This window comes from Rhipicephalus microplus, chromosome X (assembly GCF_043290135.1).
Source record: "Rhipicephalus microplus isolate Deutch F79 chromosome X, USDA_Rmic, whole genome shotgun sequence".
Lineage (NCBI taxonomy): Eukaryota > Metazoa > Arthropoda > Arachnida > Ixodida > Ixodidae > Rhipicephalus > Rhipicephalus microplus.
The window spans coordinates 34,731,130-34,743,372 of record NC_134710.1 but is presented as its reverse complement, the minus strand read 5'-3'; the positions used below and the strand labels follow the sequence as shown (position 1 = coordinate 34,743,372).

General features: G+C 42.5%; 1 protein-coding gene across 7 annotated transcripts in view; it reads right to left on the bottom strand.

The window, feature by feature from the left end:
* The window catches only part of LOC119185733 (mortality factor 4-like protein 1), a 32,928-nt gene that overhangs the window by 3,612 nt on the left and 17,073 nt on the right, over positions 1–12,243 (bottom strand). For 6 of the 7 annotated variants that reach the window (XM_075876181.1, XM_075876182.1, XM_075876187.1 and 3 more), the window contains 3 exons: positions 8,602–8,704; positions 5,051–5,120; positions 2,793–2,877 (listed from right to left, as the gene is read on the bottom strand). In XM_075876181.1, the coding sequence (XP_075732296.1) occupies positions 2,793–2,877; positions 5,051–5,120; positions 8,602–8,704 (258 nt within the window). The remainder of the gene's footprint in view (positions 1–2,792; positions 2,878–5,050; positions 5,121–8,601; positions 8,705–12,243) is intronic. The other variant, XM_075876183.1, reaches the window with a different exon arrangement.

Genomic DNA, 12,243 nt, shown 5'->3' with positions numbered 1-12,243 from the left:
ACTGCCGCACCTACCCTGCTTTGAAGGAAGCAGATGTGTATGGTTTTATAAAGGTAACCAAAGAGGAATGTGTGAACCACGTCCAGAAGAGGATGGACACGCAACTGCGCAATCTCCCCAAGCAGAGGCCAGCTGGCTCTGAGAGCCTCAGTGGTAGGGGGCGGCTGACTGGTGACCTGGTTAACAAATTGACCTCTTACTATGGCTGGGCCATCAAATCTCATAAAGGGGACGTGCCAGCCATGCACAATGCTGTGATGGCCACATACCACCATGTGACGTCCAACGATGCCGTGTCCAACCACAGCTTGTGCCCTACAGGTCCTGACTCGTGGTGCCGCCAGAAAGCTGCCAAGGCCAGGGGTGAGCCGGCCCCCAAACACCGCTACAACCTGCCGCCGCATGTCTGTGAGGCCTTGCTTCCAGTGTACGAACGCTTGGCGGACAAGAAGCTGCCGGAGCGCTGCCAGCGAGGCAAGACTCAGAACAGTTATGAAGGTCTCCACTCTGTGATTTGGTCGCTGGCCCCGAAGGAGTGCCATGCATCACTGCACAGTGTAGAAGCTGCGGCTGCCGAGGCAGTGATGAGGTTTAATGCCGGAAGTCAAGTAACATCATCCAAGATCCTCAAAGAGCTGTGCTTGAACCCCGGCCTACTGAGTAGCAAACGCATGGCTGAAAAAGACCGCCGCAGAACCAGGGACTCTACCCTCAGGCGTGCGTCTGCAGAAAATGTGCAGCGGACGCTCAAGAAGCGGCACCTGGATGCCAGCAGTCAAGGGGACTATGCTTCTGGGGCCTACTAGTCATTTCGCTACAAAAATGTACAGAATGTTTTACCCTTTACATTAAACATGGCACCGTTGTGTTTTTTGCCATTTTCTCAAAATGCATATTTTTGACGTTTAGGAAATTCTTGAGAGGTACATCTCGGCATGCGGTGCAGCTAGAAAGATAATTTCTTTTGCATTGTCAAGCTGAATGTTTAAACCTTGAAGTAAGGGAAACAGATTTTGCATTTCACGTTTAAATAAATGTTTAATTAGCATTGTTTATAACTGGTTAGCAGGCATACTTAAACCGAGAAATTAGAATTGATGTAAACTTGCATGTGTGATTGCCAGACAAAAAAACTGCTTCCGTCATTTCATTCTCCACAACTTCTAGTATCTATTCATGCCATGCTCGTAATTTTTTGTTGACTAGTTTTTTTTCTATTGTTCTCAAGAACAATCACGAAAGGTTTTTAATTATCTCGGGAACTAATTAGCTTACATCAAAACTAATTGGATATTTGAAATCAGCTAAAAAACTGAACAAGCCCATGGAGTTTCATTAAAATTGGTTGGAAAGCAAAAAAAAAAAAGTTTCTAACACCAGTGTGCCCCCTTAAATTAAAAAGAAAATGTCACTCTGTGCTCACACCTCTAACAATAATTGAGTACGATGGAGCATCATTCAGGAAAAGTAGTGGTGATTATTTGATGCACTGTCTATGCAATCAATTTCGAACAGTATATTCTTACTTGATCGCGTTTACTTCATTTTCATTCTTTGTTAGACCGCTGGTTTTCTGATTACAAACTTCTTTTTTTCGGAATGACCTCCTGACACCTGTCACATTGCAAAAGCAGTATGTGGCATGCTTGCCTTGTCACTAACACATGTAACCGTCCTTGTCGCTTTTGCACGTCACGCACGACTTGTGCAGTGCCCATAATGTGACACTTTGGTGTAAAGAACCTGATTGTGGGGGCAGACTGGTCTTTGGAACCGAAAAGTAACAAAAAAATTCATTTTTTACAATTGGCAAGCATTTTTCTCTCTGCCAATTTTGACACACCAGGAAGTGGCAATGTTTTTGTAATGTCATTCTAACTGTCCAGATTCTCGGTGCTGTTAACATGCAGAACCTGCGAAAAAAATGGGGAACCTACTTTAACGCTTTTTTATGATTTTCCGGGACCTATGTTAGAAGCTCTGCAATGAATTCATGAGCACCCTTATGAGGATTGCAAAACATGCGCCCCATGATAGTTACTTTTTGAAGAAGCTGTGCATTTTCAGTTTTTTCCGTTTCTTTTTTACGACTTTTCAATTTTGAGGCCTCAATGTCTCTGCAGCTAGGAGAGGTACAACAATAATGATTATTGCAATAGAAACTTGTGTGTGGAATGCGAGTATGGGAGCAGAATTTAGAGCACAAGCCTTTTTAATTAATTACTCATCAAAATTGTAACACAATTCCAACTGCTTTTGAAAATGGAAAGTTTATTTTGCTTTGAAAACACCAAGGCCCAAAAACAAAAACAACTCTTGCGTACTTTCAATCTATAGTCATTAGTCTATGTTGGCATATCTTAAATATCACTTATAATTAAGCACTTTTTTATCTATGGCCCTTTAACAATAGGGGGTGAACTTAAGTTATCTCAGGAACAAGATGAATGACAGGAAAACTACTTAAATATTTGAAATCAGCAGAAAAAAGTGCATAATCCTGTGCAGTTTGATCAAGATCACTGAATAAATAAACAAAAAATGTTTTAGACCAGTCTGCCCCCTTAATGGCTGCTCTCTATATGTCGCCTGTCTCGGGGCTTACATTGCGAGAGCATTTCCAGTTTGTACACTAATAAGAATATTCACTGAAGATTATTTTTTTTTACACTGAATGATTATAAATTACACCTTGTTTGCTCCAAACCTGCTCCGACACACATTTCCTCTTACTCCCGTAAACTGGCTGGATCACCACCGTGACCAATATGACAAGACAGAATGAAACTCACTTGAGAAAATCGTGAATATGATGTAGCAGAAGCTGGACACTCGTCTCGTCCAGCGGGGTATAAGCCAACATGCTGCCAAGCCTGACTGAAATATAGGATAAGCTTCCTCCATAAGTTAATATTCCTGCAGCAATAACCACTTGTACAATAAATACAGAACCTGAACTTTTAATTTGTGAGAGTTGCGAGGAATGTCCAAACTTTTAAGCAAGTTTGTGTGAGTGTATACATATATATATGATTCAAAAAAGAAGTTCTGTGGGTCCGCTGCAAATATAGTTAAGAAATAAAGGAGCACACTTACGAAAATTTCATAGTTGTTTACTCTACGTTTTGGCCGCGCCACGGCCGAAACATAGACAATATATATATATTGTTGACAAGAAAATTTTCAATGGCACTGCCAACAACTGCACAAAAGAAAAAAAAAATGCACAAGTTCATCACACTTCCAGAGGAGTCACTTTTATCTGACATCCCCTATGAGCTAGTATTAGGCCTCCTTTGAGAGATGGTTCGACAATGCCTGTAGACGCTTTTGCCTGCATTGCAACATGGCTGCATACATTAGGCAGTGCCCATGGTTTGTCCTACAAAGAGAAACAATGGTGCCCATGCAGAGCAGTGCATAGTGTGGCGTGTCGTAGTGAGATGGGATGCGTCCTTGCGAACATGCAATACTACTATATGCATTTGAAGATGGTTGCTTCTATTATAATTTCCAACCAATACGCTTTATGAGTAGTGATTTTATGATTTGTGTCTATATTGGAGAGCCAGCCACACTTGTGTTACTACCTCAGACAACATGCGACTGTTGATGCACTGTTTGGCTGCTTTGTCCGCAAACAGCTCTATTTGCAACAGTTATTCACATAAAAATGCAACTGCTCAGCTAAAAGCAATAAAGGTAACAATTACTTTCAGGCACAGACAAGCGAAAAGTATTAATTGACTGACTTTATGCAATGGAGCAGTTCCAATTACGTGACATCAAAATAATGAGCACATAGCAGGCTAACCTAAAATAAAAAGTAAATTAGGACAAAATTGCATAAAGTTTCACACTATAATACCCAGAAGAGAATCTGATGCTAGTGTCCATGCAGGCTTTTTGTGTGGCGCTTGCGCCACCATGGGAATGATAAAAAGTACAGGCTTCAGATGGATTTCGTTTGCAATGCAACGCTTGTTAAGATTTTCAAAACAAAAGGTTATTACATTATTTTCACTTAAAACTTACTTAAACTAAAACGTATTGCAGAACATTAAGTATAGCCTGAACAATTTTAACCATCAGGGTATGCATTGCTCTGTAACTGCGCTCCGGATATGGCATCAGCAAATAATGAATTATTTTATTAAATCTCAACACAATTGTTTTTCACTCCGAAGCATCATCTATTTATATAAATAAAAAATACTGCAGTGGGCGAGAAACAGGTAACTTATTATCTGCTGCAATGAGAGATGCATTTGCATTGGTAATCTGCTTCCAACACATAAACAGAGGCTGAGGAGCGTGACGATGAGTCCATGTCAATTTGCAGCCGATTTGAATGACCTTCAACAAGATGCACTTATCAAAAAACATGAACTGTATGCAATTTACTGCACTGGCATGAGACGCTACATCTATGCACAGCAGTGAGTGCAAAAGACTTTAGTACAGCTGTTGAGTACAACCCGTAAAGCTGCAACGTCACAGCAAACCGAGAAACCTAGTGGTCTTCAGCCTGTTTCAACAACAAAAGCACCATTATTGAGTGCCTTGCACTGCACCCCGCTACGAAAAAAACAAAACAAACTGCAGAAAAAAAAGTGTAGACAGTTTGCTAGCTAATTGATTGATATGTGGGGTTTAACATCCCAAAACCACTATATAATTATGAGAGATGACGTAGTGAAGGGCTTCGAAAATTTCGACCACCTCGGGTTCACCCAAATGCACCCAAATCTGAGCACACGGGCCTAAAACATTTCCGCCTCCATCGGAAATGCAGCTGCCGCAGCCGGCATTTGATCCCGCAACGTGCAGGTCAGCAGTCGAGTACCTTAGCCACTAGACCATTGCGGCGGAGCTTGCTAGCTAATTCAATCCAATTTGAAGCCTGTAAGCCTGCACTTCCCATCAATACCATGGTGGCTGAATAAGTGCAGCGCCAGTTTCAGCTCAAGGTTATTGTACGAAACTTTATGTGACCTCGAGTCTACTGCTCAGGCATTGCAGAGTAATGCCTCTCAAAAGGGCAACTCACCGAATAGCCTCAGCAGGTGAATGGCACCATATATTTGTGACATAGGAGTGTCCGGCCTTTCATTTAAAACCTGCGTGTACAATAGAACATTAACTCGGATCACAATCTACAATACCTACTGGGCACATGATTATGGAGCCCAAGCTAGCATCACTAAAGAAGTTTATGACATCCAATGTGACACAGTTAAACTCTTATTAAAAGCAATTAGCAATATAAAAGTCATCATTACTCATTTAGCTGCTTTAGCGGCAGTGGTATATTGCTGCAAAGTACTAAATGGTTGCAGGTTCAATTCCCAACCAGTGTGAACAGGTACTTCCCGAGGGGGCGGAATGCAAAATAAATGCATTTGTGAATCTCAGCGCTACATACAGAGTTTTAGTGCAGCTTTGGGAAGTTTAACAGCCAAATGGAATTAGCTTCCTGCAGTTACTACAGTTTAAACTACTTGTTGTATGATGCAAAAACCATTACAAATATGAATATATGTGAACAAAAGTTACACAATTTGCACAGAAAAAAAATTGGGGCACTTTTTTTTCAAATGTAACATACACAGTGAAATATGAAAGTTGTGGAATAACGGCAATATTTTGTGTGCAAGAGCACATGTTAAATGGCATTTGTGATCCCTGCCTTCCTGTATATGTTAATGTACTTAATCTTTTTTTGCTTGGTAGTGTTTAAGGTATGCACATACAAATGGATACCCACACGTACTGAAAAACGTCTGATATAAGCATTCAGTTTTCTTTAAAAATATGTGCACCGGTGTAGGCCATTTCTAAAAGGATGGAAATCCTGCAGACTCAATGGGGTCATAGCGTGGTTGCCCACCAAATTGTGCTCTTCAGTGAAATACAGAAGTAGAAAATCTATTGTGCCTATATGTGTATGAAAAATGGCCTGTAGAAACATACTTCATTGCAAAATGAGCCATTGAAGTCACTGGCTATAAACCCAGCCCACCATCGGCGACCGCCATTTTGCCATAGCGTGAGTGATGTCAAGTGACACACGGAGGGTAGCTATCGTGTTCTACCCAAGTTTCAGCAGCTGCAAACCGTTCAATTTTTAATGCCAAAATGAAGATAGCTCTAATATTGCCACTGCATGCACAGCTGACCATGAAGCAATATCATTGGCCAAATACAGACGTTTAAAAAAGAAGTGGCTTGTTACGTCATGGCTCGCAAAAACACCACTATTGTCATACTCTTGGGTTACTCGAATGTTTATAAAAATGCTCATTATAAATTAAGTTCTTGACCTACTGCACTGAAATTTTGCCAGCTTGTTTGTGAACACCCAAGTATTGACCTATATGACACAGATTATGAGCGAAAATTCGGTGTCAGGGCCCCTTTAACTAAAGTCAAATCCCCCTACAACGAAATTGATAGGACGTGTGAAAAAATTCATAGTCGCAAAATTTCGTTGTAGCAAAATTCATCCACAAAGCACAAAATTTGGTAAGATCTGACGATGACTTGTCCTTTGGTCCCTTCAAGCGCATGCATTGAACTCTTGCCGACTCAGACGTGCCTGGCCGAGCACTAAGTGAACGTATTTTCTCGCGCATACCATAGTAAAAAAAAAAATATATAAAATTTTGAGCTGAAGTTGGGGTGCGAATTTCACGAGAATTTCGACACGCAAGTGGGCCTCACAGCACGGCTCACAGCAATGTAATGAAGGCAACCTCGCGTCAATACGCGAGTATTTTTTTCTTCCTCCGGTGGTTTGCGGCCGGGGATGCAAGTTATATGCAGGGGAAGGTTGTATAGAAGAAAATATGATATTCAGACGAGGCGTGCTGAGTGCACATCACTGCGAACGAGCGTGCCAAAGCTTTGCTAGAGACCAACTGATAACTGCAATTAACTGTGATGAAGCTCCGCACTACCGTGGCCATAAGTGAATAACAGGAAAGCCACAACGCTTCTTGTTGTCTTATGGCTTTATTGCCTTTAATCTATGGCTGTTTTAACTGCGCACCTTTAGGTCATATTCGTTATCTATCAAGAAGACGATAGCAACCAACCATGCACGGTTTCCTGCGCTGCGGTTCCGGCAAACAATACGAGCTCCGTTTTCAATCTGTGCGCACTGTGCTGGCTGTGCACGTGACTTAAGAACTGCATCATTGCTATCTTTGTTCGCATCGTTACAGAAAGAATATTGGGTTGAGTCGGTGCGTGTTGACTGCCCGCGTACTTTCGTGGACGGCCATGATCGCGTTCGACACCACAGCATTTGTGTTTACAGCCATTGCAGCAGAATGCAGTCACGCTGGACTAAGTGCGCGCTGCTCGCGTGTGCGCCTTCATGCGGTGTGGTTATTATTCACGATCGCAGGGCTGGTGACGAGAAGCAGTAGTTTAGTTTTTAGCACGACGTCAAAATATACGGGTTTCTTGGAGATTGTGATTATGCCGCAGCCCATGTACTTGCATCAGATCTACCGGCAGCATCATGGTGGGTGGGCGAGCTGTCGCAGAGAATCTCAATGACGATAAATTTAGCAGGATGTGCGTGTGGTGGCAAAAAGTGCGTATCTGTTGAAAACACAGTTGTTGCGATACTGCCTTGCACTCTGGGTGTCAGACGTCGAGAAATGGTCGAGTGGAATTTCGTGGCAATCGAGGCAAGCTTCATTTTATTATGGGGTTGTACTCGGAAAACTTCGTTAAAACAGAAATATCCAGGAAAGGCATTCGTTAGATGAGCCATTTTTAACTTTGCTTTCTATGGGTGGCTGATGGGGAATCGACAAATCATTCATTATGGCGGAAATTTCTTAGTAGCGGAATTCATTATAGAGAGATTGGTTCTTAAATGCGCATTCTAGCATCCAGAGTCGTCCCTCACCAAACTCAAACACAGCACAAGAATAAAGATGTCAGTAATAACAATTAGGGTTTCAGCCGTAATTGAACCCAGGAATCCAGCATAGTCAAGCATTCTATCACAGTGTGCTGTTCCAAAGTGCTTTTCATTAGAAAAACCAAACAGAGGCGTCATTTCAGAAGTCTTGCTAGCAGCTTGACAGGTCTATAAATATTTAATGTCCGCAAAACAAATACATCCTGGTAATGAAGATGTCTATATCTAGTGCACACCATTCAGGCACTTCTGATTGTGTGGAAATGTGTTGAACTACTACAGTAACTCAACCCTGCCTTTTTCAGCAGCTTTCTTGCTTCGGTGCCTCAATGATAACAATTTGTTCTATGCCGTAATATCACTGATTGTGCATTTCGCTGACAAAGAAATTCAGATTTTCTACAAAGCGGCAGTTGCTATGGTAATGCACTTTGTTTTGAAGTTGCATCATCCCGCCACCAGCTGACAGGTGCACACAAAGCATTGTCACTTTATCTGATCAATTGCATCCCGCAAGGGTCCCCACTTAAAGTACTATATATCTTACAGCGTGGGCAAACATATTCCACCTAATAAACCTTGATCCTTCAGGGTAAGATAGCCGAGTAGCACTATTTTAAGACAAGCCATCTACAAATTCTATTATTGGTGACCAAACTTACATCAGCATACTGAGGACGTTCAAACTTGTACAAAAGTTGGCTTCCTAGTATCACATTAAAGTATTCCTTGAGTCCATTTGTCACCTCGATGACGGTACTCTCCCTGTGTAAAGAGAAATAAGGGCTTTTTTACCTTTTTTTTTGCAGTTTTCTACAGAAGAAATCTTAAGTAGAGCAATACAGTCTGTAATGGAAGTTTTTCTGTAACGATGCTTCAAGCAACAGTAAACACAAGAAAGTGCCACTAAATGTAACTTTCTTAAAAAAAAAAAAGAGAGAAAGAAAGAAATCCAGGTGCGCTCGCTCTGTCAGGACAAAGGGGGGCTAGCGAAGCTTAGTGTGTGTGTGTGTATCAAAAGTACTACTTTTCTTCACTTCTTTTCATCACATTGCGCAATGGTTCCTCCCAACTGTTTCCTTCCTTCATGCTGGGAATCGGACTTCCATCCACATACTTAGCAGCACAGCACTTTAGTTGTCACAGGCAACAAAAACGATTATGCGCGCGCGCCCACGCAACAATGAAATTTAACAATGTGAAATGACAAGTCATCTCACCAAAGACTTTCAGATTGCTATATGAGAAATGGCTGGTCACTGACAAGCCGGTGTAACTTCAAAGGCCTCATTTCTTTGCCCTCATGGATGCCTGGTTACTTGCATAAAACCCAAAAATCTATGAGTTATCAAAGCTTCACTTTGAATTTTTAAAAAATGTTCCAATAGTGCAGCTATATTTCATTTATTGAAGCCCTCCTCATGCATAGACAAGCTGCATAAATACCAGCACCAGTGTAAAAAGCCCCTAATTATTCAAGCAGCGATGGCCTGAGCTGCCACTAAGCATGAAAAAAAGTTTAAAAACACATAAGGACGCAGTGCTTGTGCGAGTTAAAAGAAGTATGAAGGCGATATAGAGGTTTCATTTCAATGTGAACATTTTGTGTAATCCACGTGGCATGCATGCCAACCAAACCCACGATAATGCTCATGCACAATGGTAACCATTGGTTGCTTCCTGCACATATGTACTGATGGCACTGCAAATGGATTCTTTTTTGCAACTCGTCTATTTCACTGCGGATCTAGAAACGGGCACCTTGAAGTTCACAAGTTTCATTGAACAGAATAGGGACGTGCCTGTAAGCTGGCTAGCTTCTATTTCAAGATTACAGTATGTATGCATAGTAAAACATCAGTGTTACAATCACAGCTTGTACCATTTTCGGTGTGGTACGAATTTTCCTGTGGTCCCGGTTACGGCTTATTAACCTGCAATGTAATGAAGTAGGGTTGTTGTTAACTGATTTTTACCCTGCGAAGTTTGATTCGAACATATGCTAGCATGCAGGTACAAAGGGGTGCTGCCCACGTGGTCGAGAAATATATGCGGCAATCACAGTGTGAGTGTGTGGGAAACGGAAGTGCGGGCTTGTGCAGCACGTTGTAGTCTCCAAGATCACGAGTGCGAATCTTGGAGGAGTACCGTAATTACTCGAATCTAACGCGCACCTTTTTTCCGGTTAAGTGAGTTCATAAATCGCATGCGCGTTAGAATCGAGTACGAACAAAAAAATTACGGCCAATCTATTGCCATCGCCAAATCTAAAATGGCCGCCCCCTACGTGCGTTGGCATGGCGCGTCGTCCATTTCTGCCTATGTGTTTCTCATGTGCGGCACTTCGTACGTGTGCTGAGGAGTTCGTCATCTAGTAGTGCATTAGCATCGACGGCGTGGAATGGCAGACTCCAAAAACTCGAGTGCACCACGATGCCGCTTTTAAAAGAAAAGTCATCGCGTGTGCAGAAACGGACGGAAATCGGGCCGCATCGCGGTCGTTCGGAGTTCCCGAAACGTGCGTGCGGGACCGGCTGAAACAAAAGCAGAAGAATTTCGACAGCAAAGCTTTACGCAAAGGCTTCAGTGGACCACAGCAGGGTCGGTTTCCGCAAATTAAAGAGCTGCTCAGCGAGTATGTGCTTTAGCAGGGAGCAGCACAGCGGCCCGTGACGGCAGAACTGCTCCAAGTGCGGGCTATGCGATTAGTCTTAGAAAAAGGTCTAATGCGAAGCCAGTTTAAAGCGAGCAGGTGCTGGCTAACTAACTTTATGAAGAGGAAAGGCTTTTTCCTCAGAAGGGGAACATGCATATGCAAAAAGTTTTGCGGAGGAGTACGATGAAAAGCTTCACAGTTTTCAGAGGTTCGTCCTAAACTTGCGGCGCAAGAACGACTACCTGCTGGGCAAATCGGGAATGCCGATCAGACGCCTCTTTACTTCGACATGCCTGGCACCACAACCGTCGAGAAGAAGGGGGCGAAGCAAGTTCGCGTGCTGACATCGGTCCACGGTAAAACTACAGTGACGGCAATGCTCTGTTACACGTCAGATGGGCACAAGCTTCGCCCGTACCTCATATTTAAATGGAAGACGCTCCCGAAAGGAGTCGTTTTTTCAAGTGGTGTGATCATGCGGGCCAGCGAGAAAAAATGGGTGCGCGTTGCAATCGATGTCTTACGTTTTTTTTTTCTTTTTCGCGGTGGAAATCGGGTGCGCGTTACAATCGAGGGCGCGGTAGAATCGAGTAAATACGGTAAATGTGCCTTCATGTGCCTTTGCGTTAGATTACAGATTGCACTTGCATTGTTTTTTTTTTCCCTTTTTCTTTTTTTCAATTTGTCAATGAGGGCTGCTGTGCTCGATGCAACGTCATTGTACTACTGCGTTCACACACGCCTGTCGATGCAAGGCATGACCTTAAAATTAGACATCCTACGAAAGGTGAACAAGAACAGAAAGAAAAAGTTGATTTGCTTGGCGAAGTAGTTAGGCCTTGAAACATCAACGTGCTTCATTGTTGGGAACGCGCACACCTGCCAGCTTTCCGATTTGCACGGGACACTCTTGACAAACCTTCCGATTGTGTAGGCACAGCCGCAAATCTCCCGAAAAATATCTTCAATACCACCATAAGAAGTAGGGGTATTTTGTGAAAAATCCTTCCGACATGTGCTCATAAATAACACGGTACGCCATGACTATTCGCATTCATATTGTTGCTTTCAAGGCCCACTGGCATTTCTCAATTTCAACCTGTTGCAGCAATGTAGTTTTCTGTCACTGAATGAACACTTGCGAAACCACTTTAGCACGTAACCAATGATAACACACCCCACGGTAAAATGTAACGCCTTTGCGGGTCAGTATTTTTTTCTTTTTAGTTTCAAACGAATAGTAGTGCTACATACAGGCACGTGTTAACCTTTCATGGCACACACGGGTGGATACAAGTTTTTGCGAAAAGGAATCAGCTTCTGGGAGAACCTGTTATGTACTCTTATTTGAGCGTACACTGAAAGAAAAATTTTAGGACCCTTAAGCGTCGCCTTCAAGAGTTGAACGCAATAGCGTTATCCTGTACCGAGTGCATACTTCAACCACTTGATGTATACTTCTTATTGCATGATGTTACTACAAAAGTTTCAATTGTGGATGAATACAATGTAATTGATAAGGATAAAAGTGGCTTGAGTCAGTGAAGCTTTTGCATATGGCTGCATTCTGTGTAATGGGTGGCACACTTCAAACCACAAGCAATTATGCATGTCAAATGTTTTCGAACTTGCTGTGCACCACAACGTG